This window comes from Pogoniulus pusillus, chromosome 29 (assembly GCF_015220805.1).
Source record: "Pogoniulus pusillus isolate bPogPus1 chromosome 29, bPogPus1.pri, whole genome shotgun sequence".
Taxonomy (NCBI): Eukaryota; Metazoa; Chordata; class Aves; order Piciformes; family Lybiidae; genus Pogoniulus; species Pogoniulus pusillus.
Window position 1 is genome coordinate 1624722 of NC_087292.1, and position 27343 is coordinate 1652064.

General features: G+C 58.0%; 1 protein-coding gene across 4 annotated transcripts in view; it reads right to left on the reverse strand.

Annotated features, from left to right (window-relative positions):
* Positions 1-22469, reverse strand: part of CEP250 (centrosomal protein 250) — a 45890-nt gene extending 23421 nt beyond the window's left edge. For 2 of the 4 annotated variants that reach the window (XM_064168078.1, XM_064168077.1), the window contains exons 1-14: positions 22331-22469; positions 20789-20845; positions 18042-18124; positions 16599-16764; positions 13643-13749; positions 12169-12396; positions 11123-11219; positions 10167-10259; positions 9358-9504; positions 8887-9065; positions 7789-7971; positions 6226-6370; positions 5839-5985; positions 5450-5680 (exon numbers count right to left, since the gene is read on the reverse strand). In XM_064168078.1, the coding sequence (XP_064024148.1) occupies positions 5450-5680; positions 5839-5985; positions 6226-6370; positions 7789-7971; positions 8887-9065; positions 9358-9504; positions 10167-10259; positions 11123-11219; positions 12169-12396; positions 13643-13749; positions 16599-16764; positions 18042-18124; positions 20789-20845; positions 22331-22447 (1980 nt within the window). In that variant the 5' untranslated portion in view covers positions 22448-22469. The remainder of the gene's footprint in view (positions 1-5449; positions 5681-5838; positions 5986-6225; positions 6371-7788; positions 7972-8886; positions 9066-9357; positions 9505-10166; positions 10260-11122; positions 11220-12168; positions 12397-13642; positions 13750-16598; positions 16765-18041; positions 18125-20788; positions 20846-22330) is intronic. The other 2 variants (XM_064168079.1, XM_064168080.1) reach the window with 2 other exon arrangements.
* Positions 22470-27343: the final 4874 nt, after the last annotated feature.

Below are 27343 nucleotides of genomic sequence, written 5' to 3' on the forward strand. Positions count from 1 at the left end.
GTTAGAGCTAGGGGTAAAAGCAGCAGCCCAGCTGAAGTGCAGTACCCTAATGCACACAGTAGGGGTCACAAACAAGAGGAGCTGGAAGCCTTGGTGCTGGGGGAATACTGTGATCTTGTGGCCATCCCTGAACCGTGGTGGGATGGCTCACATGATTGGAGTGCTGTCATCAATGGCTACAGACCCTTCAGGAGAGACAGGCAAGGGAGAAGAGGTGGGGGAGTGGCTCTGTATATTAAGGATGCTCTGGATGTCATGGGGGTAGAAATCAAGGATGATCAAGTTGAGTCCTTACGGGTGAGACTTAAGGGGAGGGCCAACAAGGCTGATATCCTGGTTGGAGTCTGTTATAGACCTCCCAACCAGGAAGAAGAGGTTGATTTATTACTCTTTAAGCAACTCGAGGCTGCCTCAAGATCACCTGCCCTTGTTCTGGTGGGCGACTTTAACCTACCAGACATCTGCTGGGACTTAAACACTGCAGAGAAGAGGCAGTCTAGAAGGTTCCTAGAGTGTGTGGAACACAACTTCTTATCCCAGCTGTTAGGTGAGCCTAGCAGGGGGGCAGCCCTGCTTGACCTGCTGCTCACAAATAGAGAGGGGCTGGTAGGGGATGTGGTGGTCAGAGGCTGCCTGGGGTCCAGTGACCATGAAATGATAGAGTGAAACCAGGAGGGGATCAGCAGAACCTCCACACTGGGCTGCCCAAGGGCAGACTGCAGCCTATTTAAGGAACTAACTCAGAAAGTTCCCTGGGAAAAAGCCCTTGGAAACAAAGGGGTCCAGGCAGGCAGGAGCTGCTTCAAGAGAGAACTCCTGCAGGCACAGGAGCAGCTGTGCCACTGAGCTGGCAGAGGAGCCAAGGAGGGAGGCAGCCAGGCTGGATGGGCAGGGAGCTGCTGAAGGCATTAAAGATAAAAAGAGAGTGTATCACCTTTGGAAAAGAGGGGAGGTGTCCCAGGAGAAGTTCAAGGAAGTTGCTAGGTCTTGTAGAGGAAAAATGAGAGAGGCAAAAGCCCATTTGGAGCTCAGGCTGCCACTGCTGGTAAGGGGAATAAAAAATGTTTGTGTAAGTATCTGACTGGCAGAGAAGGGCCAAGGACAAGCTCCAGTCCTTGTTAGATAGAGAGGGGAACAGAGTGACAAAGGATGAGGAAAAGGCAGAGCTGCTCAACACCTTCTTGGCCTCAGTCTTCACTAGTGGGACAGGTTGTCTCCAGCACAGCTGGACTCCTGAGCTGGCAGATGGAGTCAGGGACCAGTACAGTCCCCCTCTAATCCATGAGGAAGCAGTAAGGGACCTGCTGAGACATTTGGATCCTCACCAGTCCATGGGACCAGACAGGATCCATCCTAGGGTGCTGAGAGAGCTGGAGCTGAGCTGGCCAAGCCACTCTCCATCATTTATCAGCAGTCCTGGCTCACTGCAGAGGTCCCTGAAGACTGGAAGCTGCCAATGTGATCCCATCCACAAGAAGGGTTGAAAGGAAGAGCCAGAGAACTACAGAGCTGTGAGCCTGACCTCAGTGCCAGGCAAGGGCATGGAACAGGGCATCCTGAGTGCCATCACACAGCACCTACAGCGTGGCCAAGGGATCAGGCCCAGCCAGCATGGGTTTAGGCAGGGCAGGTCCTGCCTCACCAACCTGAGCTCCTTTTATGCTCAGGTTCCTGCCTGGTGCATGTGGGGCAGGCTGTGGATGGAGTCTACCTGGACTGCAGCAAAGCTTTGACACTGTCTGCCACAAGAAGCTCCTGGCCAAGCTGGCAGCTCATGGTTTGGAGAGATTCACTCTGTGCTGGGTCAAGAACTGTCTGGATGGCAGAGCCCAGAGAGTGGTGGTGAAAGGAGCCACATCCAGCTGGCAGCTGGCACCAGTGGTGTGCCCCAGGGATCAGTGCTGGGCCCAGTCCTGTTCAATATCTTTATTGATGATCTGGAGCAGGGCACTGAGTCCAGCATCAGTAAGTTTGCAGATGACACCAAGCTAGGAGCAGTGTGGAGCTGTTGGAGGGTAGCAGAGCCCTGCAGAGAGACCTGGACAGGCTGGATGGGTGGGCAGAGGCCAATGGGATGAGACTGAACAAGGCCAAGGGCAGGGTTCTGCACTTTGGCCACAACAACCCCAAGCAGAGCTACAGGCTGGGGTCAGAGTGGCTGAGAGCAGCCAGGCAGAGAGGAAGCTGGGGATGTTGGTAGAGAGTAGGCTGAAGATGAGGCAGCAGTGCCCAGGTTGGCATCAGAGCCAGTGGCATCCTGGGCTGGCTCAGGAGCAGTGTGGGCAGCAGGACAAGGGAGGTTCTTGTGTCCCTGTGCTCAGCACTGCTCAGGCCACCTCTGGAGTGCTGTGTCCAGTTCTGGGCTCCTCCATTGCAGAGAGATGCTGAGGTGCTGGAAGGTGTTTGGAGAAGGGCAGCAAGGCTGGGGAGGGGCCTGGAGCACAGCCCTGTGAGGAGAGGCTGAGGGAGCTGGGGGTGTGCAGCCTGCAGCAGAGGAGGCTCAGGGCAGAGCTCATTGCTGCCTGCATCTGCCTGCAGGGAGGCTGTAGCCAGCTGGGGTTGGGCTCTGCTGCCAGGCAGCCAGCAGCAGAACAAGGGGACACAGTCTCAAGCTGTGCCAGGGCAGGTTCAGGCTGGATGTTAGGAGGAAGCTGTTGGCAAAGAGAGTGATTGGCATTGGAATGGGCTGCCCAGGGAGGTGGTGGAGTGGCTGTGGCTGGAGGTGTTGCAGCCAAGCCTGGCTGGGGCACTTAGTGCCATGGTCTGGTTGGTTGGGCAGGGCTGGGTGCTAGGTTGGACTGGGTGAGCTTGGAGCTCTCTGCCAACCTGCTTGATTCTATGATCCTGCTCTGGCAGAGGAGTTGGACTCAACGATTTCAAAGGTCCTTTCCAACCCCTACTGTGCTGTGAATCTGTGCAGAGGCAGCCAGTGCCAGTGCCACTGCTGAACCAGCTGCACCCGGGGCTGAAGGGCCAGGAGCAGCTGCTGTGTGCTGCACCAGTACCTTGGGCTGCCTAAAGCCACTGGCAGGGTGTCCTGGCAGGCCAACAGGCCTATTAGATGCCCTGGCTTGCCCCATCCGTCTGCTGATGGGGGAGGCAAGGGCAGGAGGCAAACAAAGGCTCAGGCCACTATGACCCCTCCCAAAGTGATAAACAGGGACCCACAGGTGTTCAGGTACTTGGTGGTGTCTTGCCCAGATCAGGGTGAGCAAGCCCTGGGGTCACCTAATATGGCCAGCTTGGCAAATGCCATCTGACTGGTGACTCTCTGCAGCCAAAGAGCCTTTGTCCCTGGGTAAGGAACATCAGTGGAGCTGAGCTGCAAGCAGTCGTCCTGCTGCCTCCCTGCTCTGCCTCCCTGTGTGCTGCTGCTGCCTCCCTGCTCTGCCTCTGTCTGTGCTGCTGCTGCCTCCCTGCTCTGCCTCCCTGTGTGCTGCTGCTGCCTCCCTGCTCTGCCTCCCTGTGTGCTGCTGCTGCCTCCCTGCTCTGCCTCCCTGTGTGCTGCTGCTGCCTCCCTGCTCTGCCTCCCTGCGTGCTGCTGCTGCCTCCCTGCTCTGCCTCTGTCTGTGCTGCTGCTGCCTCCCTGCTCTGCCTCCCTGTGTGCTGCTGCTGCCTCCCTGCTCTGCCTCCCTGTGTGCTGCTGCTGCCTCCCTGCTCTGCCTTCCTGCGTGCTGCTGCTGCCTCCCTGCTCTGCCTCCCTGTGTGCTGCTGCTGCCTCCCTGCTCTGCCTTCCTGCGTGCTGCTGCTGCCTCCCTGCTCTGCCTTCCTGCGTGCTGCTGCTGCCTCCCTGCTCTGCCTCCCTGTGTGCTGCTGCTGCCTCCCTTCTCTGCCTCCCTGTGTGCTGCTGCTGCCTCCCTGCTCTGCCTCCCTGTGTGCTGCTGCTGCCTCCCTTCTCTGCCTCCCTGTGTGCTGCTGCTGCCTCCCTGCTCTGCCTCCCTCTGTGCTGCTGCTGCCTCCCCCCTCTGCCTCCCTCTGTGCTGCTGCTGCCTCCCTGCTCTGCCTCCCTGTGTGCTGCTGCTGCCTCCCCCCTCTGCCTCTGTCTGCTGCTGCTGCCTCCCCCCTCTGCCTCTGTCTGCTGCTGCTGCCTCCCTCCTCTGCCTCCCTGTGTGCTGCTGCTGCCTCCCTCCTCTGCCTCTGTCTGTGCTGCTGCTGCCTCCCTCCTCTGCCTCTGTCTGTGCTGCTGCTGCCTCACTGCTCTTGGACAATGTGTTTTGCTCTGCCTTATGCTCCAGACCAGCTTAGCCCTGATGTTTTGGGCTTGACCTACCTGTGAAGTTAATTGTCTCACTTGGCCTTGTTACAGCTCATCAGTTGCTCATAAGCATCCTTGTGAATATTGCCCCCACCCAATTAGTGCCCAAATGTAACTCATTTGTATAAAGTGGGCAGGGCAGAAATAAAATGAACTCATATTTTATAGCTCCTGCCTCATTAATTGCCCAAACTAAACCACACTGTTAGCATGGGAGCCATCTGCAAGGCCCTGCTGGGGCTGCCACCATTTACCAGGACATTTCCTTCCCTTCCATCCCCTGACCCCAGGCAGCAGAGCCCAACCCCAGCTGCCTGCAGCCTCCTCTCAGGGAACTGCAGAGAGCAATGAGCTCTGCCCTCAGCCTCCTCCCCTCCACCCCAACCTCCCCAGCTCCCTCAGCTGCTCCTCCCCAGCGCTGTTCTCCAGACCCTTCTCCAGCTTTGTTCCTCTTCTCTGGCCCTGCTCCAGCCCCTCACTGTCCTTCTGGGAGTGAGGAGCTCAGAACTGAGCCCAGGATATGAGAGGTGGCCTCAGCAACACCCAGTCCAGGGGCACCATCCCTGCCCTGCTCCTGCTGCCCACACCACTGCTGAGCCAGGCCAGGCTGCTGCTGCCCTTCTTGGCCACCTGGGCACAGCCTGGCTCCTGTTCAGCTGCTGTCACCCAGCACCCCCAGATCCTTTTCCCACAGGCAGCTTTCCAGCCACAAAGCTCTCCAGATGTCTTTAAACACAACCTCAGCAATTCCCTGATGCCCTTCCCAGCCTCAGCAATAGCAGAGAGCCAGCAGTGACTTGCAGCTTTGTCCCACTCCCCAGAGCAGACAAAAGAAGTTTTGAAAGTTGCAGACTTCACAGCAAAAAAGCTCAGAGAGCAACAAGCAGCCCTGGGGGCTGCCTTAAAAAAGGGGTTCTGAGTTAAAGAGTCTGTTTCCTTTGCTGCATGTGAGACTTTAGGCCCCACTCACCTCCCAGCAGCTTATCACCAGCCAAAAAACCACAAGAGGCCAACACAGGCAGATGGATTAAAAGAGCTACAAAAGACAACTCAGAGAATGCAGAAGAGCTTCAAGGCAGCAACACTGTTCCAAGCAGCAGCAAACTAAGCCTTCTGAACTAACAACCCCTGCACAAATCCAGCAGGCACAGCCTCACTGAGCCCACCCAGGAAGCACCAACGTTTTGGTCTCACCTGATTGAACTTCTCTTGGGTCTCTGCCTTCTCCTCTGCCAGTATCCTCAGCTCCACCTGCAGCCCCTCCTGCTGCTGCTCTGCTTTCTCCAGCAGCTGCTCCAGGTGAGCTTTCTCTGCACTGAGCTCTTCAGCTTTTCTTTCACATAAATCCAGCTTCTCCAGCTCAGAGCTCTTTGCTCTCTCCAGCTCATCCACCTTACCTGACAGAAGCTCATTCTCTTGCTCCAGCTACAATCACAAAAGGACACAAAATGCAGTTGAGCTTCACCACCCAGAATGCTGGTCCTGGGCAGAGAAAGGACCATTTTCCCCATCAGGCAAGAAGCCTGAAGAGAAGCAGCAGCTGCAGATGGCCACTTGGCAGGAGGGCTGGCAGCTCTGCTCACCTGCAGCACCAGCTTGTTCAGCTGCACCTTGTCCTGGGCAAGAGCTTCGCTGATGCTGCTCATCTTTGCTGCTGCAACCTGCAGGTCAGCTCTCTCAGCACTCAGCTTGTTCTGAGCCCCTCTCAGCTCTGCTACTGCCTGCTCAGCCTGGGGAGACAGAAGAGCAGGGTGAAAGTGAGGACTGCAGGCAGCAGCTCCAGATCCCGCTCTGTGCCTCTGGTGCGCTCCCAGCTCAGTGCTCCAAGGAAGCCACCTCCAGGAGCCTGTGTCCTCTGGGCACTGCTTCCCAAGGACAACCTTTTACACCTCCTGCTGCCAGCCCTGTGGTGCTCTTGCTGCCACAGCTCCTCCTCCCACACCTGCTGCCCGGGCAGAAGGTGAGCAGACCTTTTCCAGCGCCGTGGTGAGCTCCTGTTTCTCCTGCTGCAGCAGGTCCCTCTGCAGATGGGATTCCTCCAGCGCCTCTCTCGCAGCCACCAGCTCACTCTGCAGCAGTGAATGCTTCCCTTCCAGAGCAGCCAAGTCCTTCAGCCTGCCAGCAAAGGGAAGACACAGCAGCTATTAATGAGAAACATTCTCCTGCCCATACTCTGGTCCCAGACAACAGCAGGTAAAATCACTGCCAACAGCTTTACACTGACACCTAAAGAGTGTTGGAGTTTCCTGACCACAGCTGCTGCAGGTGAAGCCACTGAGAAGTTCAAACAAGCTCCCAGAGGCCACAGGATGCTTCCAAGAAGTTCAAGTGCTCCCAGCTCCACAGATGCTTCATTTCACTCTCTCATCTGTTTGATATGCACCTGGGGTGCATTAAGAAGAGTGTGGCCAGCACGACAAGGGAGGTTCTCCTCCTCCTCCTCTGCTCTGCCCTGGTGAGACCACAGCTGGAGTCTTGTGTCCAGTTCTGGGCTCCCCAGTTCAAGAGACAGGGATCTGCTGGAGAGTGTCCAAGGGAGGCTGTGAGGGGGATGAAGGGACTGGAACTTCTGTCTGAGGAGGAAAGGCTGAGAGCCCTGGGAATGGTTAACCTGGAGAAGAGCATCCTGAGAGGAGATCTGATCAGTGGTTACAAATACCTGAGGGGTGGGTGCCAAGAAGGTGCCAGGCTCGTGTCAGTGCTCTCCTGTGCCAGGACAAGGAGCAATGGACACAAACTGGAACCCAGTAGGTTCCACCTCAACATGAGGAGAAACTTCTTTGGTGTGAGGGTTCAGGAGCCCTGGAGCAGGCTGTGGAGTCTCCTTCATGGAGACTTGCAAGCCCCACCTGGATGTGCCCCTGAGTGACCCTGCTCTGGCAGGAGGCTGGACTGGAGGACCTCTGGAGGTCTCTCCCACTCTCTATTCTGTGTGCCATACTGGAGAGGGGACTTTGCAAAGTCCTCCTCTGGGTCAGACAGGCTCCTTCAGTCCACAGAAGCATTCCCACAGCTGCTCTTGCTCTCAGCACTGAAGCCAAGGAAGAGCCTGGAATGTGCCTGGGGAGGTGTGCATCACTTTCCAGCCCAGTAACCACAGGGTTTCAGGATGAGTCAGGCTAACAGGCACCCCAGGAGGCCTCTAGCCCAAGCTTCAGCTCAAGGCAGCTGGGGTCAGCTATGGGATCAGCTATGGGATCAGCCCAGGCTGCTCAAGGCTCAGTTGGGCCTTCCAAACGCCCAGGGATGGAATCTGCTCAAGCCCTCTGCGTTAACCTGCTCTGCTGCATGACTGCCTTCATGGCTCTGGCCCTCTCTTGTTTCAGCTTCTGCCTGTCACCAGCTCCTCTGGCCAGGTTTGGGATGACTGTGTGGTGGCAGGAGGCAGCTGTGCTGGGTGTCAGCAGGCAGCCAGACCTGCCCACTCGCTCCCCTCACTTTTCGATGCTAAAAGTACTGAGCATGCAGAGGAAACTCTTTCATGAGGCACCTCCTGAGGTCCAGCAGTGCCCACAGAAGGCTGTAACACTCACAGGAGCTCCTGGTCACGCTGAGCTCTCTCCACTGTCTGTTGCTGCTCCAACATCTCCCCCTGGGCTGAATCCTCCTTCAGCTGCAGTTCAGTGTTGCTCTGACGCAGGCGTGAGGCTTCCAGCACCGCTGCTTCGAGCTGCTGCTGTAGCTCTTCCCTGCTCTTCTCCAGGCTTGCACAGTCACTGCAGCGACAAGGAGCAGTTAGACAGAGGCCTGAAGAGCCACAGATCCCATTTGCAGCATTCCAGGATGGAGTTGTGAGGAGCACAGTAAGGAAAAACACTTATCTTCAGAGCCACAGCAGGTCAGGGGCTGGAAGGGAGCTCCACAGCTTGGCCAGTCCAAACCCCTGCCAGAGCAGGGTCACCTGCACCAGATCCCACAGGAACACATCCAGGTGGGTTCTGAATATCTCCAGAGGGAGACTCCACAGCCCCCCTGGGCAGCCTGCTCCAGGGCTCACAGAGAAAAATTCCTCCTCCTGCTTCCATGCAACTTCCTCTGCCTCAGCTGCCACCACTGCCCCTGTGCTGCCCTTGGGCACCACCCAGCAGAGCCTGGCTGCAGCTCCTGGCTCTCACCTGCACAGCTTTAGAGCCATGCATGAGGGCAGCCCTCAGGCTCCTGCTCTGCAAGCTTCAGCCCCAGCTCCTCAGGCTCTCCTCCTCAGGAAGATGTTCACTGCCTGCAGCAGCAGCTTTGGGGCTCTGTGCTGGACTCTCTCAAGCAGCTCCCTGAGGTCCTTCCTGAGCTGAGGGGCCCAGAACTGGGCACATTAATCTTATCTTCCCCTCACAAGGTAACTGAAGAGGGAAGAGCAAGGAAGGCAGGCTTAGACTTCTGCCTCCTTTAGTGACAAGCAGTGGCCAGGAAAGGGCACCCAAAGACGAGAAGTCAGAGAAGCAGGATGCCAAGGGGGAGGCATCTTGTATGCCAAGCCTGCTCTGAAGCTCCAAGCCAGCAGAGCATGAAAAGCAGTGGCAGGAGGATGCTCAAGTGCCAAGCAGGGGCAGAGATGTGGCAGGGCAGGTGAGCTGTCTGCCCCTAACACCTGCTCTTGGGCAGGTTGGCTGCAGAAGGCAGCAGGAAGCACTCACCCCCGGAGCGTTTCTACCAGAGCCTGGAGGTGCTGCCGTTGGCTGCTGGCTGTCCTGCACTCCTCCTCCAGCTGCTCAAGGCTCTGCTGCAGCTTCCTGCACTTCTCCTCCTGCTGGCTGTGCTGCTGCAGCAGGACACTGACAGAGTTCTTGGCGGCAAAGAGCTCTTCCTTTAGGGCCTGCAAGGAGGGGGCAGGGGAAGAGCACAAACCAGCAGTTAGGAAAGCAGGGAGGAAGGCTCCAGATAGCTGGAAGAAGCAGCAAGCAGAGAAACAGCTCACCTGAAGGCAAAAGCTGTGATGGGGGGTGGAGACCAAGGAGAGAAAAGCAGTGAGACAGAGCTGGTGAGACTGGCAAGGCAATGTGGTGCCAAGGGTAGTAAGAAACTAAGTCAGTGGAAAGATCTGCAGCTGAGTGAGGCATTAGCAGCTGAGCCTGTAGCCAGTGGGCAAGACAAGCAGGAGTTCTCACCCGTGCTGCTCCTTGCCTCTTTGCCAGTGCCTCCTGAACCAGGACAAATGCCTGCTCTGCACCAAGGGAGCTCAGACAGGAAGGGAAGCTGCTGCTGGACTCTGCCTGCTGGGAACCGTCAGCGTCGCCGCTGCCATCCAACACCATCTGGAAGCCCACAGCAAGCTGTTACTCCTTGCCCTACCTGCTTGCATTTCTCTGCCTGGCTCTCCCTTTGTCCTCCACTTCACCCCAGAGTTATGAAAAGCTCCAATCTCTCCTTCCTTCAGGCAGCACAGAAGTTTTGCTCCCGTGGCTACAAGCACTCTAGGGGGTTCTGAACACAGCTACTAGGAAGAAGAAGCAAAGTGTGAAGTGGCTGCAGGCTGAATGCTCTCTTGAAGCCCTCAAGAAATGGCTTTGGTCCCTTTCAGCTTCTTAGAACCACAGACACAAGCACCAGCACCAGATCATCACTGGAAAGAGCAATGGAAGGGAGCAGGAATCTATCAGTACTGGGAAGCAGCCATGAAGAAGCTCCTGCTGATCACCACTGAGCAGCAGCACAGCAGGACAAACACGAGGGCATGAGGGCAGAGAACTGACTGTGAAAGGCTGCTCAGCAGAACCATGAGGGCAAAGGTGTACTGAAACCTGTCCTGATCCAGCTGGAGTGTCACGGGAGCAGGGTGACAACGCAGGGGTTGGGTGGTGGAACAATGAAGCAGTCAGGAGCAGCTGCTAGGCAGTACAGAACACATCCATCTGCTGCCTACTTTGAGCCCTGGTCAATCAGATCTGCAGGGATGTGGTCCCAGCTCTGTACTCACCTCAGTTATAGCCTTTATCAGCTTTTGGAGGGAAAGGTTCTCCTCTTTGGCACTTTTAGTCAATGAGGCTTCAAATTCTGACTGGTTTGTTTCCTGAGAACAGAATAAGGAAAGGGTAGGCAGGAAAAAGCTGCTGCCCTCTGTGCTATTCCCACCCTCAGCAGCATCCTCATGCCAACAGGCCTCAGCCCTAGTGATTCCAGGGAACTCCTTCCCAGATCTATTTCCTTCCTTCCTAAAGCTAAGGAGAAAAAACAACAGCTACTTTTTGCAGCTGCTATGAAGCTGTCAGTGCCAAGGAACTTGGATTCCCAAGGTTAAAAGTCACAGGCAGAAGAGCATTGGTGTGGGAAGCAGGAGCAGGGCAGCGATCGTGGCCTGGGGCTGGGCAGTGGTAAGGCCACAGCTCAAATCCTGGGCTCAGTTTTAGGCTCCTCACCCCAAGAAGGACATTGAGAGGCTGGAGCAGGACCAGAGGAGGGTAACAAAGGTAGGGAAGGGTCTGGAGAACAAGGCTGGGGAGGAGCAGCTGAGGGAGCTGGGGGAGTTGGTGTGGAGAAGAGGAGGCTGAGGGCAGAGCTCATTGCTCTCTGCAGCTCCCTGAGAGGAGGCTGCAGGCAGCTGGGGTTGGGCTCTGCTGCCTGGGGTCAGGGGATGGAAGGGGAGGAAATGTCCTGAAATGGAGCCAGAGGAGGGTCAGGTTGGAGAGGAGGACAAATGTCTTTGGTGCCAGAGTGGTGAGGGATGGGCAGAGGCTGCAGGGAGCTGCTGGAGTGCCCATGGCTGGAGGTGTTCCAGACCTGTGTGGCCATGGCACCAGGGGCCAGGGTTTGGTGGCCATGGTGGGGGTTGAAGTGGATGACCTCAGAGGGCTCTGCCAGCCCAGCCAATTCTCTGATTCTCTGGAGGAAGCCACACTTCTCTGTGCTGGAGAGCAAAGGGGAGGTACAACATACCAGAATCTGCAGGGTGTCACTCAGTGTCCTCAGGGCCTGCTCCTTCTCCTCGTTCTGCCGCTCAGATTGCACGAGCAAGGCTGAGAGCTCCACCACCCTGAGGAGAGAAGGGCACTGTGCCATTCCAGCACCCCCCAAAGAGCTAAGCAGCTCCCAGAAGAACAGCAGGGACAGATCAACCCACAACATACAGCCAGGGCAGAGTTCTCCACCACAAGGCCATGTGTTTGATGCTGCCAAAGAGTTCTGGCCCCAAGAGCCTCCCACACTCAATCTTGCAAGGCACTGCCAGCACTGAGGTGCTACAGCACTGAGGATGGCCCTGGGCAAATCCTTCCCAGCTCCTGAGGGCCCTGGGCCTTTCTGGTCTGGTGAAGACTTAGAGGGCATCTAAGCAATGTCTATAAACAGCTGAGGGTCAGGAGGGAGGGGGCACACTCTGCTCAGTTGCACCCTGGCATAGGACAAGGGGCAGTGGGCATAAACTGCAGCACAGGAGGCTGCAGCTCAACATGGGGAAGAACTTCTTGGCTGGAAGGGTCCCAGAGCCCTGGCACAGGCTGCCCAGAGAGGTTGTGGAGTCTCCTTCTCTGGAGTCTTCCCAGCCCTGTCTGGATGTGTTCCTGTGCCACCTGTGCTGGATTCTCTGCTCCTGCTCTGGCAGGGATTGGACTGGAAGATCTCCAGAGGTCCCTTCCAAGCCCTGACATCCTGGGATCTGTGATCCTTCAGCACAGCCCTGGATAACAGAAGGCCTGCACAAGACACAGAGAGCTCTTTCTTTACCTTGGTCTCAAGTTCCCACCCAGTCAGCAGTGAACACACTGCAATGTGCAATCTCTGTTCCAGCTCTGCCTTACTCAGAAGAGCTCCTACCAGCCAGATGGGCTTTTCCAGCCCACTGAAGGCAGGAGCTGGGCTGGGGACAGAAGCAGGGCTGCACAGGAGGGCTGTGTCTGTTTCTCAAGTGAACACAGCCCAGCTGTGAATCCAAGAAGCAGCCACAACAGACAATGTTGTTCATACAGAGTTACAACCACCTTTACCTGTCCTGGAGCTCCTTCTTCTCCAGATCCTCCTGCACTTGTAAGCACATCACTTCCTGCACCTCCTGCTTTACTGGCTGACCCTCTGGCTGCTCTGCCTGATCCTTCAGGACAGATCTCCCCAGGGTGAGTGACTCCCAGAGCTGTAGGCCAGTGTTCAGGTGGGAGCAGTTTACCAGAATAGCTCCAGAAATCCTCATCTGTTCTGCCTTCAGCTCTGACAAATCCCTGCAGGAGAACAAAGCAAGAACTGAGCAAAGCACAGCACCACCCCTGGCAGCTGCACAGCACTCAGCAGCAGCAAAAGCTGACAGGAGAGGCAAGATGTGCTGAAACTTCACCATGGCCAAGCTCATCTTTAAACCCAGCTCTGACAGGTCATAGAATCAGCCAGGCTGGCAGAGAGCTCCAGGCTCAGCCAGCCCAACCTAGCACCCAGCCCTGCCCAACCAACCAGACCATGGCACTAAGTGCCCCAGCCAGGCTTGGCTGCAACACCTCCAGCCACAGCCACTCCACCACCTCCCTGGGCAGCCCATTCCAGTGCCAATCACTCTGACAGCAACTTCCTCCTAACACCCAGCCTAGACCTGCCCTGGCACAGCTTGAGGCTGTGTCCCCTTCTTCTGCTGCTGGCTGCCTGGCAGCTGAGCCCAACCCCACCTGGCTACAGCCTCCCTGCAGGCAGCTGCAGGCAGCAATGAGCTCTGCCCTGAGCCTCCTCTGCTGCAGGCTGCACCCCCCCAGCTCCCTCAGCCTCTCCTCACAGGGCTGTGCTCCAGGCCCCTCCCCAGCCTTGCTGCCCTGCTCCAAACACCTTCCAGCACCTCAACAGCTCTCTGCAATGGAGCAGCCCAGAACTGGACACAGCACTCCAGGGGTGGCCTGAGCAGTGCTGAGCACAGGGGCACAAGAACCTCCCTTGTCCTGCTGGCCACACTGCTCCTGAGCCAGCCCAGGATGCCATTGGCTCTGCTGCCCACCTGGGCACTGCTGCCTCCTCTTCAGCTCCTCTCTCCCACCACCCCCAGCTCCCTCTCTGCCTGCCTGCTCTCAGCCACTCAGTCCCCAGCCTGTAGTGCTGCTTGGGGTCGTTGTGGCCAAAGTGCAGAACCCTGCCCTTGGCCTTGTTCAGTCTCATCCCATTGGCCTCTGCCCACCCATGCAGCCTGGCCAGGTCCCTCTGCAGGGCTCTGCTACCCTCCAACAGCTCCACACTGCTCCTAGCTTGGTGCCATCTGCAAACTCACTGATGCTGGACTCCATCCCCTGGCCCAGACCATCAATGCTGATACTGAACAGGACCACAGGCTCTGCCCTGCTGCTGCCCCTTCGGATTTACCTGAAAGCCAACCCCAAAGAAACTGCTTCTGAGACTGCCCTGCAGCACTGCTCTGGGCTGCCAAGGGAGAAGTCACCTCTCTGGTCACAGCTGAAGTGACTTGGAGCCTGCCTGAACTGAAGCTGTCCTCACCGGTCAGTGGCAGTCTTCATCTCCAGGAAGCGGCGCCGGAAGGTCACCACCTGGCACCAGAGGCTGAGCAGACGTTTGTGTTCACCCCTCAGATGGCTGTCATAAAGCTGAACCAAGACAAGAAGCAAAGTCCATTCAGCCTTTGCTGGCACTGCACAGGTCCTTCAGGCTGGAGAGAGGACAACCAACATCCCCCAGGCTCCTTTACCAACAGTGCCAGCTGGGGCACCAAGCACTCGCTCTACCCAACAGGTGCCAGGCTGGAGAGGGGCCAGAGAAGGGCCACAAGAGTGGGACTGATGGAGCTGGGGATGCCCCTGCTTGCTGCAGAGGGGTCAGACAAGATGACTTTTGGAGGTCCCTTCCAACCTAAACCTATGATTCTGTGACTAGCAGTCCTCTGCCATGTGAGGAGAGGCTGAGACAGCTGGGGTTGGGCAGCCTGGAGGAGAGAATGCTCAGGGCAGACCTTGGCACCATGGACCAGGCCATGCAGGGAGGCTCCCAGCAGGATGGAGACTCCCTTTGGACAAGCAGTGCCATGGGAAGGACAAGGGCTGCTGGGGACAAGTTCCAACTCTCTGGTTCTATAAGATGGGCTCAGAGAAGTCAGAACTCCTTCATCTCCATCACCTCTCTGAAGCCCACAAGGGTCCCCTGCTCCCCCAGGGGAGGGGCAGCCTGGCAGAGTTACAGCTCCCAGCACTCTCTGGACCTTTCCTTCTGCCTTTCCCTGGGAACACAAACCCTGTGTCCAGAGAAGGGCCAGGAGAGTGCTCAGAGCACAGGCAGCCCTCTGCCATGTGGGGAGAGGCTGAGGGAGCTGGGGCTGGGCAGCCTGGAGAAGAGAAGGCTCAGGGCAGACCTTAGCATAGAATCAGTCAGGGTTGGAAGGGACCACAAGGAGCATCTAGTTCCAACCCCCCTGCCATGAGCAGGGACACCCTACCCTAGAGCAGGCTGCCCACAGCCTCAGCCAGCCTGGTGCATCACCATGGACCAGGCCATGCAGGGAGGCTCCCAGCAGGATGGAGACTCCCTTAGGACAAGCAGTGCCATGGGCAGGACAAGGGCTGCTGGGGACAAGCTGCTGCTGGGGACATTCCCATTGCACTGCAGCAGGAAATGTTTCCCATCAGCACAGGCAGGCACTGGGATCTCCTGCCAGGGGCAGCAGTGCAGTGCCCTGCACTGGGCAGTTGGGAGGCTCAGCTTGGCAGGGTGCTGGGGCAGCTCCTGGCAGCTCTGCTGGCACCTGGAGAGCTTGGGGCAGCTGATCCCTGGGGTCCCTTCCAGCCTGGCACTCTGGCACCCTGTGGCTGAGCTGGCCCTGATCTTGCAGATGAGAGCTCAGGCAGCACAGAAGCCACTTCAGCAGCCCTTCCCTTCAAAGAAAAGCCCATCCAGACTCCTCCTGCAGGGCTGCCTACGAGCAGGGCTGATCCTGGTTCACCACCCTGCACGACAAGGGTGTCTAACAGCCCTGGTGGAGGCAAACAAACCCAAGCCCCTGCAGGAGCAGTGTCAGATTTCCTTCCAACAGGCTTTTGGGAAGGGAGGTCTGTCCTGGTCTAGTGTCACCTGCTCTGCATGTGAAAGCACACAGAGCTGCCCAGCCTCCACTGGAGCCTCCAGAACGACTGGGTGGAGATTTAAGAGCTATTCAAAAGAGAAGACTTCTTGTGTGACTGCCCCACAGGGCACAGCAACAGCAAGCCTGAGCAGTGTGGTCTTCCACCAGCACACCCTGCTGCTGCTGCTCCACCTCACAGCCCTGCCTCCAGCCACTGCCCTTCAGCATGAAATGATACAGCTTGGAAAAGACCTCAAAGGCCACCAGGTCCAACCAGCCACCCAACCAACCACCAACCCAACACCACCATGCCCACTAAATCAGAGAACCATAAAGGTTGGGGAGGTGCAGCTAACAGCTGGAGGGAAGGATCTATCCAGAGGGACCTGGACAGGCTGCAGAGCTGGGCACAGGCCAACCTCACAAGGTTCAACAAGACCAAATGCAAGGTCCTGCAGCTGGGCAGGGGCCAATCCCAGGCACCAATACAGGCTGGGCAGTGCCAGGCAGTGCCCTGGGAAGAAGGACTTGGGACTGCTGGTGGAGGAGAAGCTCAGCAGGAGCCAGCAGTGTGCACTTGCAGCCCAGAGAGCAACCAGACCTGGGCTGCAGCAGGAGCAGTGTGGGCAGCAGGGAGAGGGAGGGGATTCTGTCCCTCTGCTGTGCTCTGCTCAGACCCCACCTGGAGCACTGTGCCCAGCTCTGGAGCCCCTGGGACAGGAAAGGTCTGGAGGTGCTGGAAGGTGTCCAGAGCAGGGCCAGGAGGATGAGCAGAGGGCTGGAGCTGCTCTGCTGTGGGGACAGGCTGAGATAGTTGGGGCTGTGCAGGCTGCAGAGGAGAAGGCTCCAAGCAGACCTTACTGTGGCCTTGCAGTGTCTGAAGGGGGCTGCAGGAAAGCTGGGGAGGGACTTCTGAGGGTGTCAGGCAGGGATAGGAGTGGGAGGAATGGATCCAAGCTACAGGAGGAGAGATTAAGATTAGACCTTAGGAAGAAGTTGTTCAGAATGAGGGTGCTGAGAGCCTGGCACAGGTTGCCCAGGGCCAGGCTGGCTGTGGCTGTGGGCAGCCTGATGTAGTGTGAGGTGTCCCTGCCCGTGGCAGGGGGCTGGAACTGGATGATCATTGAGGCCCTTCCAGCCCTGCCAGTTCTGTGATGCTGTGACCTTGAAGCTCCTGACTGCAGAGGACATCAGCACAGTATCCTCCCTCACCACAGGCTCACACTGCAAAGCTGCTTCAAGCCAATGGCCACAAACTGGTAAAGCAAAGCCCTGCCCCTGCTCAGTGCAGCCCCAGGCCCACTCAGCAAGCTCCCCATGCCAGCCCAAAGGCACTGCCCTGCCTCCAGCACCGTGCCCGAGGTGCCTGCAGCCCCTGCTCACCTCACGCTCGCTGCGCCATTCGCTCTCCTTCAGCTCCAGCTCCTCCCGGGCCCTCATCCAATCTGCTGTCAGCTTCCCAATGTCTTCCTTGAGGGAGGAGTTCACCTCCCTGGCTTCTTCCAGGTGTGCCCGCAGGAGAGAGTTCACTTCTGCCAGGTTCTCACACCTTGGAGAGGGAGAAGCAGCAAAGAAGTCACCGAACCACTCTGCCCACAGCAGCACCCCTGACCACAGCATCATGGATCAGGCAGGCTGGAAGAGAGCTCCAAGCTCAGCCAGCCCAACCTAGCACCCAGCCCTGCCCAACCAACCAGAACATGGCACTAAGTGCCCCAGCCAGGCTTGGCTGCAACACCTCCAGCCACGGCCACTCCACCACCTCCCTGGGCAGCCCATTCCAATGCCAATCACTCTCTCTGCCAGCAACTTCCTCCTCACATCCAGCCTGAACCTCCCCAGGCACAGCTTGAGACTGTGTCCCCTTCTTCTGTCCCTTGGTGCCTGGCAGCAGAGCCCAACCCCACCTGGCTACAGCCTCCCTGCAGGCAGCTGCAGGCAGCAATCAGCTCTGCCCTGAGCCTCCTCTGCTGCAGGCTGCACCCCCCCAGCTCCCTCAGCCTCTCCTCACAGGGCTCTGCTCCAGGCCCCTCCCCAGCCTTGCTGCCCTGCTCCAAACACCTTCCAGCACCTCAACATCTCTCTGCAATGGAGGAGCCCAGAACTGGACACAGCACTCCAGGGGTGTCCTGAGCAGTGCTGAGCACAGGGGCAGAAGAACCTCCCTTGCCCTGCTGCCCACACTGCTCCTGCTGTTGCAGCTCCCTTCACTCTGACTCTGCTCCCCAGCTGAGTGCTTGCTAGGAATAACCAAGGCTCACCCACTGGTGAGAATCCCTGCTGAGCCTTCAGCTCCCAGCTCCAGCTTCTTGCTGCCCCTTCCCCTTTCCTCATCAGCTCTGATGTCTCCCACATCTTCCCTCCCCTTCCTGCTGTCTGATGACCCTCTCCAGCATTGCCCCAAGCCATTCACCTACTGAATCACAGAATGACTTAAGCTAGAAAAGGACCTTTGGAGGTCACCCAGCTCAGTCCTCCTCTTTAAAACAGCACACAACACTGCCAGCACACCACAGAACAGGATGTTAGGGGTTGGAAGGGACCTTTGGAGGTCTTCAAATGCAACCTCCTCGCTGGAACAGGACCACAGAATCTGTGCAGGTCACACAGGAACACATCCAGACAGGGCTGGAAAGGCTCCAGAGGAGACTCCACAAACTCTCTGGGCAGCCTGTGCCAGGGCTCCATGACCCTCACAGCCAAGGAGTTCCTCCTCATGTTGAGCCTGTGAGCCTTCCTCTTTTCACCCAGCTCCCTTGGGCAGAGCAGGCAGCACTGACAGGTTTTCCCTCACTTCCATGAGCCAACATGAGGGAACACTTCTACCTTTGCTGCTCCTCTTCCAAGTGCAGTAAGGCTTTCTCCAGGCTGTGCTCTTCAGTGGCCTCCCACCTGCCTGGCAAGGATCCCTTAAGAAAGCAAATACTTAGTCAAATCCTGTGTTCCCTCCACCACTGCTACCATCCCCTGCTTTCCTTTCCACCTCTTGAGCATCTCAGGAGGTCACAGCTTCTTCCAGGCACAAGAAGTGTCCTAACTACAGAGAGTAAGAGAGGGGAAGGGAGTCTGAGTAGCTGTCCAGTGCAGCTATCCTCAGCTCATGACCAGGAGTGCCCACCTGAAGCCAGGGAATGCTCTCCTCTACTTTGCTCCCTAGGTTTGTTTTAGCTGTGAGGCAGAAGGGCAAGCACAGAGCCAGCTTTGCATGCTGAACCCCAGCACTGCCACCTCCCACAACACTGTGCTTCACCCCACTCTTCCTCACAACCAGCCATGCAACGTCCAAACAGGCAGCAGAGCCCTGTCCTGAGCCCTAGCACAACACTGACTCCAGCAAGAACCCCCTCTGACAACACTGGAACCCTCCTGGCTGGGCATTCCTGGCACTCTTGGATGCTCTAGGAATGGGAATTGCACAAAAGGCTGAGAAGCAAACCTGCTTCTTGTCAGAGTTTAGGTGCAGCTGGCAGCTGAGCCCCACCAGCTGCTCATGCAACTGCTCCCCAGTGGGGTGGGAAGGAGAAACTGGGAGCAAAATGCAAAAGGCTTCAGGCTGAGATGTGGAGATCTGAACAGAATGCAAAGGAGGAACAGCAGGAGGAATAACGCTAAGAAGTAAATATAAAGCAGGATCTGCTTAGCCAACCCCTGCTGCCCATGTCAGCAGCCACCCCAGAGGCCTTAGGCATGACATGGGGCACTGCACACCCCAGTGGCTGGCTCAGCTGCCTCTCCTGGCAGTGGTTCCTGTCATCTTAATCACAGAATCACTGACTGGGTTGAGAGGGACCTCTGGAGATCATCCAGTCCAACCCCTGCCAAAGCAGCATCACCCAGGGCAGGGCACACAGGAATGCATTCAGAAAGGTCCTGAAAGTCCCCAGAGCAGGAGACTCCACAGCCTCTCTGGGCAGCCTGCTCCAGGCCTCCAGCACCCTCACACCGAAGAGGTTTCATCTGATGCTGAGGTGGAACCTCCTGGGTTCCAGTTTGTGTCCATTGCTCCTTGTCCTGCCACAGGACAGCACTGACAAGAGCCTGGCACCCTCTTGACACCCACCCCTCAGATATTTGTAACCATTGCCAAGATCTCCTCTCAGCCTTCTCTCTTCCAGACTAACCAGCCCCAGGGCTCTCAGCCTTTCCTCCTCAGATATTTCAGTCCCTTCATCATCTTCACAGCCTCTGTTGGTCATTCTCCAGTGTATGTTTATCTCTCTTGAACTGGGGAGCCCAGAACTGGACACAATATTCCAGCTGTGGTGTCACCAGGGCAGAGTAGAGGGGGAAGAGAATCACCTATGACCTGCTGGCCACACTTTTAATGCCCTCCAGGATCCCATTGGCCCTCTTGCTCAGCAGGGCACACTGCTGTCCCAGGCAGAACTTCTTGTGCAGCAGGAGAGCCAACCCTGTGCTGGGCTGCAGCCAGAGCAGTGTGGGCACAGGGCAAGGGAGGGGATTCTGCCCCTTGCCTCTGCTCTCCTCACACCCCACCTGCACTCCTGGGGGCAGTTCTGCAGCCCCCAGCACAAGCAGCACATGGAAGTGTTGGAGCCAGTGCAGAGGAGGCCACCAAGATGCTGAGAGGGCTGCAGCAGCTCTGCTGTGAGCACAGGCTGAGAGAGTTGGGGCTGTGCAGGCTGGAAAAGAGCAGGCTTGAAGCAGAGCATGGAGTGGCCTTGCAGGATCTGAAGGGGCTGCAGGAGGGCTGGGGAGGGACTACTGACAAGGTCTGGTGATGAGAGGAGGAGGAGGAATGGGTATGGAGTGGCAGAGGGGAGATTGAAAGTGGATGTTAGGAGAAAGTTGTTTGCAGTGAGGGTGGTGAGACACTGGCACAGGTTGATGGTGGTGAGAGACTGGCACAGGTTGATGGTGGTGAGAGACTGGCACAGGTTGAGGGTGGTGAGACACTGGCACAGGTTGAGGGTGGTGAGAGACTGGCACAGGTTTCCCAGGGAGGTTGTGGAGCACAGAAGCACCCAATGTGATCAAAGATCACATTGGGTGCTTCTGTGCTCCACAACCTCCCTGGAGGTGTTCAGGACCAGGCTGGATGAGGCCTTGAGCAACCTGCTCTAGTGGGAGGTGTCCCTGCCTGTGGCAGGGGGTTGGAACTGGCTGACCCTTGAGGTCCCTTCCAACCTAAGCCATTCTGTGTGATTTGGTGTCCCTCTCCACGGAGCTGCTTCCCAGGTGCTCAGCCCCTGATCTGCACGAGTGTGTGCTTGTGTTCCACCCCATGTGCAGGTTCCCTCTACTCAACTCCCCAGCCTGTCCAAGTCACACTGGATGCCAACCACTTTCCAGTTCTGTGCCACCAGCAAGCTGGCTTTGAGAACACCCTGTGCCCTCACCCAGGTCCTCAGGGAAGATGCTGGACCCAGCACTGAGCCCTTTGGACACCACTTCGTGTGAAAAAGAGTTAACCCTATCCTAGCTGAACCCAGGACACTTCTGAAACCCACAGACAGCAAAATCTTGGTGTCCTCTGTGGTGGCTTTGGGGAGCTCTCTCTGACTGAACAAACACTGTGGACACTGCCTTCAGTTAGCAACCCACACACTCACCCCTCCTGCTTCCAGCTGCTGCTCCAACTCTCGACACCAAGTCTGGTACTGCAACAACTGGAAGGACAAACAGAAGGCAAATGAGCAAATCCAGCTTGCAACAGGCTCAGCTCCTCCTTCATTAGCTTCTCTCTATGCATTTACACCCCAAAGCATTTCAGTGCTGCTGAAACAAGAAGCTATTAGGATACAGAGAGGCATCACTTTATGTAACAGTAAAGAAACTGAGGCAGGGTTTCTTCTACACATAGTGCTACCTGTTCAGCAGATCACAGTAGCAAGCAGAGTGAGCGCAGGTTTGTGTGGGAAGGGACATTAAAGCTGAGCTAGTTCCAACCCCCTGCCATGGGCAGGGACACCTCCCACCAGCACAGGCTGCTCAAGGCCTCATTCAGCCTGGTGCTGAACACCTGCAGGGAGGTTGTGGAGCACAGAAGCACCCAATGGGATCAAAGATCACATTGGGTGCTTCTGTGCTCCACAGCCTCCCTGGGCAGCCTGTGCCAGTCTCTCCCCACCCTCACTCTCAACAATCTCTTCCCCAGCTCCACTCTCCCTCTCCCCTCTCCCAGCTCAAAGCCATTGGCCCTCAGCCTGCCACTGCCAGCCCTTGTGCAGAGTCCCTCCCCAGCTCTCCTGCAGCCCCTCCAGGCACTGCAAGGCTGCTCTCAGCTCTCCCTGCAGCCTTCTCTCCTCCAGGCTGCACAGCCCCAACTCTCCCAGCCTGGCCCCACAGCACAGCTTCTGCAGCCTCTGCTCCTCTTGCTGGCCTCCTCTGGAGCCTCTGCAGCAGCTCCAGGTCCTGCTTGTGCTGTGTTCCCAGAGCTGGAGGCAGTGGTGCAGGTGAGGGCTGAGCAGAGCAGACTGGAGGGGCAGAATCCCCTCCCTGTGCTGCTGCTCACACTCCAGCCGCAGATGAGACAGACTCAGGCAGCCATGCCCGGCCCATGCCCACCACGAGCCCCAGGTCGGTATTCCCAAGGGGCTTGAAGCTCAGAGGGTGCTTAGGTCAGTGGAAGGAGCTTTCAAAGCTGCTTTTTAGCACCCAGCAGGAGAAGCCTGCCCACGGCCCTGCTCAGCCGCTGCGGAGCGTGGGTGTTTGCTCAGCCGCAGAAGGCAACGCAGCCAGGCAGCGCTGCCGGGCACCGATCCGGGACGGGCAGCCTCTACCCCGACCCTCTGCCCACCTCTGCCACCCTCCTCGCCGTCAGCAGTTCCGCGGGCGAACCGGACCCGAGCTGCTGCCTCTGCCCGGGGCCGCCGGCTCGACGCTCGGCGACTCTGCCCTGCTCCGGCGGCCAAGGGCAGGGCAGCGGCGGGGCCCGGAGCGCAGCACGCCGGCCCGGGCGGCGCAGGGCAGCTCCCGGAGCCTCCCCCAAGCTCCGGGCTCGGCGCCGTCCCGCCCGCGGCAGCGCCGAGGAAGGCCCCGGCTGGGGACCTCGCTGAGGCCGCACGCTCGATGCTCAACATCTCCCCCCGCCGCCGCGGCCGGTCCCCGGGCAGCTCCCCCGCCGCCGCCCCCGGCTCGCCCTCGTCCCCCACCTTCGCCTGCAGCTTCCGCACCAGCACCGCTTGCCGGTGCTGCGCCTCCTGCGAGCCCTGCAACCGCCGCCTCAGCGAAGCCTGGCTGCGAGCCGCCTTCCCGCCGCCCGTCGCCATCGCCCCGCTCGGCCGCCCTGCGCTCCGCCCGCCCTGCGCTCCGCCCCGCCCCGCCCTGCCCCGGCCCGCCGCAGCCAGGGCCCGCCCCGGGACCGCCCCGCGGCCTGCCCCGGGCTGCCTACGGCCGCAGCCGTGCGGAGCCGCTCGCCCTGCCCCGGGCCGCCTGCGGGCACGGCCGTGCGGAGCCGCTCGCCCTGCCCCGGGCCGCGGGACGGCTCCGTGGCGGCGCTTCCATATCGGGTCCTCGCCGCCGCGGGGGGAGAGGCTGCCCCCGGCAGCGAGGGTCTCTCCGTGCCAGCCCGCCCGCCACCGGCCGTGCCAAGCACGCAGGCTGTGCCAGGAGCCGCGGTGACAGCAGGGGCCAAGGAGCGGGCAGCACACAGGAGTAACTGTCGAGCATCTCATGCGCTGTGTGTGAGCCAGAGCCTGCTCCGCAGTGAGGCTCTGCACCTGCAGGCGCCAGCTGAGCTTGGGCTTAGCCGGCAGGGATGGCTCCACACCGGTGCAGGGCACAGCAGGACACCTTGCTCTGGGTGTCTGGAAGGGCAGTGCTCCGCTCAGGGCCGTGGAGCTCCGTGGTTTCAAGCACCTAGGTGGAGAGCGCCCTCAGAGAAGCCCAGAGAAAATCGTGTGCAGGTCGCTCGGTTTGCCTCGGCTGTCCTGTGTGCTAAGGCAGACTGACCGCGGGCACGGCAGTGCTGTTGGAACACACAGTTGATGGAGAAGGAGGGAGGGGATTCTGCCCTCATCGGAGGAAGGACGCTTAGAATCATAGAGACATAGAATCAGGCAGGCTGGCAGAGAGCTCCAAGCTCACCCAGCCCAACCTAGCACCCAGCCCTGGCCAACCAACCACAACATGGCACTCAGTGCCCCAGCCAGGCTTGGCTGCAACACCTCCAGCCACAGCCACTCCACCACCTCCCTGGGCAGCCCATTCCAATGCCAATCACTCTCTCTGACAGCAACTTCCTAACAACATCCAGCCTAGACCTGCCCTGGCACAGCTTGAGCCTCTGTCCCCTTCTTCTGGTGCTGGCTGCCTGGCAGCAGAGCCCAACCCCACCTGGCTACAGCCTCCCTGCAGGCAGCTGCAGGCAGCAATCAGCTCTGCCCTGAGCCTCCTCTGCTGCAGGCTGCACCCCCCCAGCTCCCTCAGCCTCTCCTCACAGGGCTGTGCTCCAGGCCCCTCCCCAGCCTTGCTGCCCTTCTCCAAACACCTTCCAGCACCTCAACAGCTCTCTGGAGACAGCACTGCAGGGGTGTCCTGAGCAGTGCTGAACACAGGGGCAGAAGAATCTCCCTTAGGTCAAAAGCAGGAGGTGAGGGTTTGGCTGTGCTCTGACATCAGAGGAAGCACCGTTAGGTGAAGAGCAGGAGGTGGGGGGTTGTCTGTGCTCTGACATCAGAGGAAGCACCGTTAGGTGAAGAGCAGGAGGTGGGGGGTTGGCTGTGCTCTGACATCAGAGGAAGCACCGTTAGGTCAAAGCAGGAGGTGAGGGGTTGGCTGTGCTCTGACATCAGAGGAAGCACCGTTAGGTCAAAGCAGGAGGTGGGGGGTTGTCTGTGCTCTGACATCAGAGGAAGCACCGTTAGGACAAAGCAGGAGGTGGGGGGTTGGCTGTGCTCTGACATCAGAGGAAGCACCGTTAGGTGAAGAGCAGGAGGTGGGGGGTTGGCTGTGCTCTGACATCAGAGGAAGCACCGTTAGGTGAAGAGCAGGAGGTGGGGGGTTGGCTGTCCTCTGACATCAGAGAAGCACCGTTAGGTGAAGAGCAGGAGGTGGGGGGTTGGCTGTCCTCTGACATCAGAGAAGCACCGTTAGGTGAAGAGCAGGAGGTGGGGGGTTGGCTGTGCTCTCTTCAGTTCCCCTACCCAAACTAGGTAAAGCTGCGTTCCATCCAAGCAGGGCAGAGCTCCTGACGGAGGCAGGACATCAGGTTGTTCTTTGCAAAGCCAGCCTGGTGCTTCCCATGCCAGTCGGTGTGGGACATGCTACAGCACACCCAAAGCGAGCTCAGCACTCTGCCGTCTTTCCCCTTTCTTCTTGCCTCGGGAATCAAAAGCAGCCGAGGGAGGAGGACTGGGCTCAGTGTGGGTAGGAGACGAGAGGAGGGTGCCATTAATCCCCGCTCGGCTCGGCCCGGTGCCTCATTTCCCGAAGGCTCCCTTGGAACAACAGCAGTTCTTGTCTGCCGCTTATGAAAGCCACTTTCTGCGCCGCTTTGCGGGGCCGGGAGCCGCGGCACAGCCTGGGCACGTAAATCACAGCCGCTCCCAGCTGCCGCCCGCCGCCTGGCCCTGCTGCTAGGCGGCTCCTGACAATTTGGCATCGAATTCCCGAACAAAGGCTGGCCTTCAGCAGTTTCGGGGTGTTTCGGGGTGTTCGCAGCTCCCCCGCGGCGTCTCCGGCTGGAGGAGGAGGCGGCTGCCTGCAGGGTGCACTGCTGCCCCGCACCGCCGCCCTGCCTGCGCCGGCTCGCAGAGCGCTGGGGGCTGGAGGGGACCTCCGCACATCATCCAGTCCAAGCCCCCTGCCGGAGCAGGATTACCCAGGGCTGGTCGTACAGGAGCACATCCAGATGGGTCTTGAAAGTCTCCAGAGGGGGAGCCTCTGTGTGCAAGGCTCCGTCAGCCTCGCAGTAAAGAAGCTTTTGCATTGCTTTTCCCTCCCACAGGAGCTTCTCCAGCTGGGCTTGCATGGATTTGATTTTTAAACCGCAGCAACGAATGCACAGAATTACCTTAGTTGCAGGCAAGGCTGTGCCATGCTTGTGGCAAATACTTGCTAAGTGGAGATATTCAAAGTGAGGCTCGACAGGGCTGTGGGCAACCTGAGCTAGATGAGGATGTCCCTGCTGACTGCAGGGACGTTGGACTGGATGAGCTCCGGAGGTCCCTTCCAGCCCAGACCATTCTATGATTCTCTAAGTGCTTACTTTGCCAGCTCAGCTCTTGAATCACTGGAGGACAAAGCAAATCCATGGGGTGGGGGGGAATCCAAACCCCAAAAAAAACACTTAAATGAATTCTAGTTCAACCTTTTGACACTGCCCAATGACTGCAGGACAGCTCCGAGGCTTCGCTCTCGCAAGTTTGCCCCCTTTGAAGGTGAAGTCTGTGGAAGGCTGAGGTAGAGGTCATGCTGCCACTTGGAGAGGCAACCTCTGGAGCTGGGAGCCAGTGGAACAGTTCCACGTGAGGCAGGGTGTGATGGTTTGGGTGTTCCCTGCCCCTCCACTCTTATGGGATCACCCAGACTAGACTCAGCCGAGCTGGACATTAGAATGGAGCTTTCTATCCACAGCTTAGCACAGGATACAAGCAGATAGTGATAGTATCTACAGCTACAGACAAGGTAAAGGCAATAGAGAAACACAGCAGCCCTCCCAGAAACCAGAGCCCCCAGGAGGGGCTCCCAGCCACCCTTCCACCCCCCTTCCACCCCTCTGCCTTTTCCCAGGCTTTGCCTTACGTTCGAGGTGAGTTTGGAGGATCAGCCAGGGGGGTTCGGAAGCAGAAGGATTGGTTACACAGACAGCAGGGTTGGGGAGAGAAGGGAGGCAGCCAGAGCCAGAGAGCAGCTCTGTCATCTGTGTTTGTGTTCTTGTTCTTCTGCATCTCAGCAAGCCTCTGAGTGCAGTAAAAGCATAGAATCACAGAATCAAACAGGTTGGAAGAGAGCTCCAAGCTTATCTAGCCCAGCCTATCACCCAGCTCTATCCAACCAACCAGACCATGGCACTAAGTGCCCCAGCCAGGCTTGGCTGCAACACCTCCAGCCACGGCCACTCCACCACCTCCCTGGGCAGCCCATTCCAATGCCAATCACTCTCTCTGCCAGCAACTTCCTCCTAACACCCAGACTAGACCTGCCCTGGCACAGCTTGAGGCTGTGTCCCCTTCTTCTGGTGCTGGCTGCCTGGCAGCAGAGCCCAACCCCAGCTGGCTACAGCCTCCCTGCAGGCAGCTGCAGGCAGCAATGAGCTCTGCCCTGAGCCTCCTCTGCTGCAGGCTGCACACCCCCAGCTCCCTCAGCCTCTCCTCACAGGGCTGTGCTCCAGGCCCCTCCCCAGCCTTGCTGCCCTTCTCCAAACACCTTCCAGCACCTCAACAGCTCTCTGCAATGGAGGAGCCCAGAACTGGTCACAGCACTCCAGGTGTGTCCTGAACAATGCTGAGCACAGGGGCAGAAGAACCTCCCTTGTCCTGCTGGTCACACTGCTCCTGCTGTTGCAGCTCCCTTCACTCTGACTCTGCTCCCCAGTTGAGAGGCAGCAGAAGTCTGCCCTGAGCCTCCTCTTCTGCAGCCTGCACACCCCCAGCTGTCTCAGCCTCTCCTCACAGGGTTTGTGTTGCAGGCCCTTCACCAGCCATCAGCATTGTTTCCTTTCCACAGCCTGTCCTCCAATCCCTTCTCACCCAAATATCCCAGCTCGCTTCAAACTAGCATGCAGGGTATGACTCATGCCAACGAAAGGAGTAAAGAAGCTCTCTCTCTATATATATGTAGATATAATAATTGTGATTATTATTTCTGTGAGGAATATATCTCAGCTAAATGAGTTCAGACAGCATGACATCAGAGAGCCATTAAATAGGTTTGTTGGAATTCCGTTTCCAATTCCTGAGCTCAGGTTTGTAAAAAGCTTTCTGAGCACCTGCAGGTCTGTGTGTGTGTGAAATATTTTCACTGGAAAGGATTCAAAACGTTTAAAAAAAAAAAAAAAAAGGCAGCAGCAAGCAGGCAAGGCCAAGGCTGCCTTTTAAGAGAGAGGCAGCATTACGCCATCCTTCCTCCGTGGAAAGAAAAAACACATGCCACCAAGAAAAAAAACAACCCCAGCCTCGGATTTAAACAGGGCTCCTTCGAGTTTTCAGGCAGTTTTACAGAAG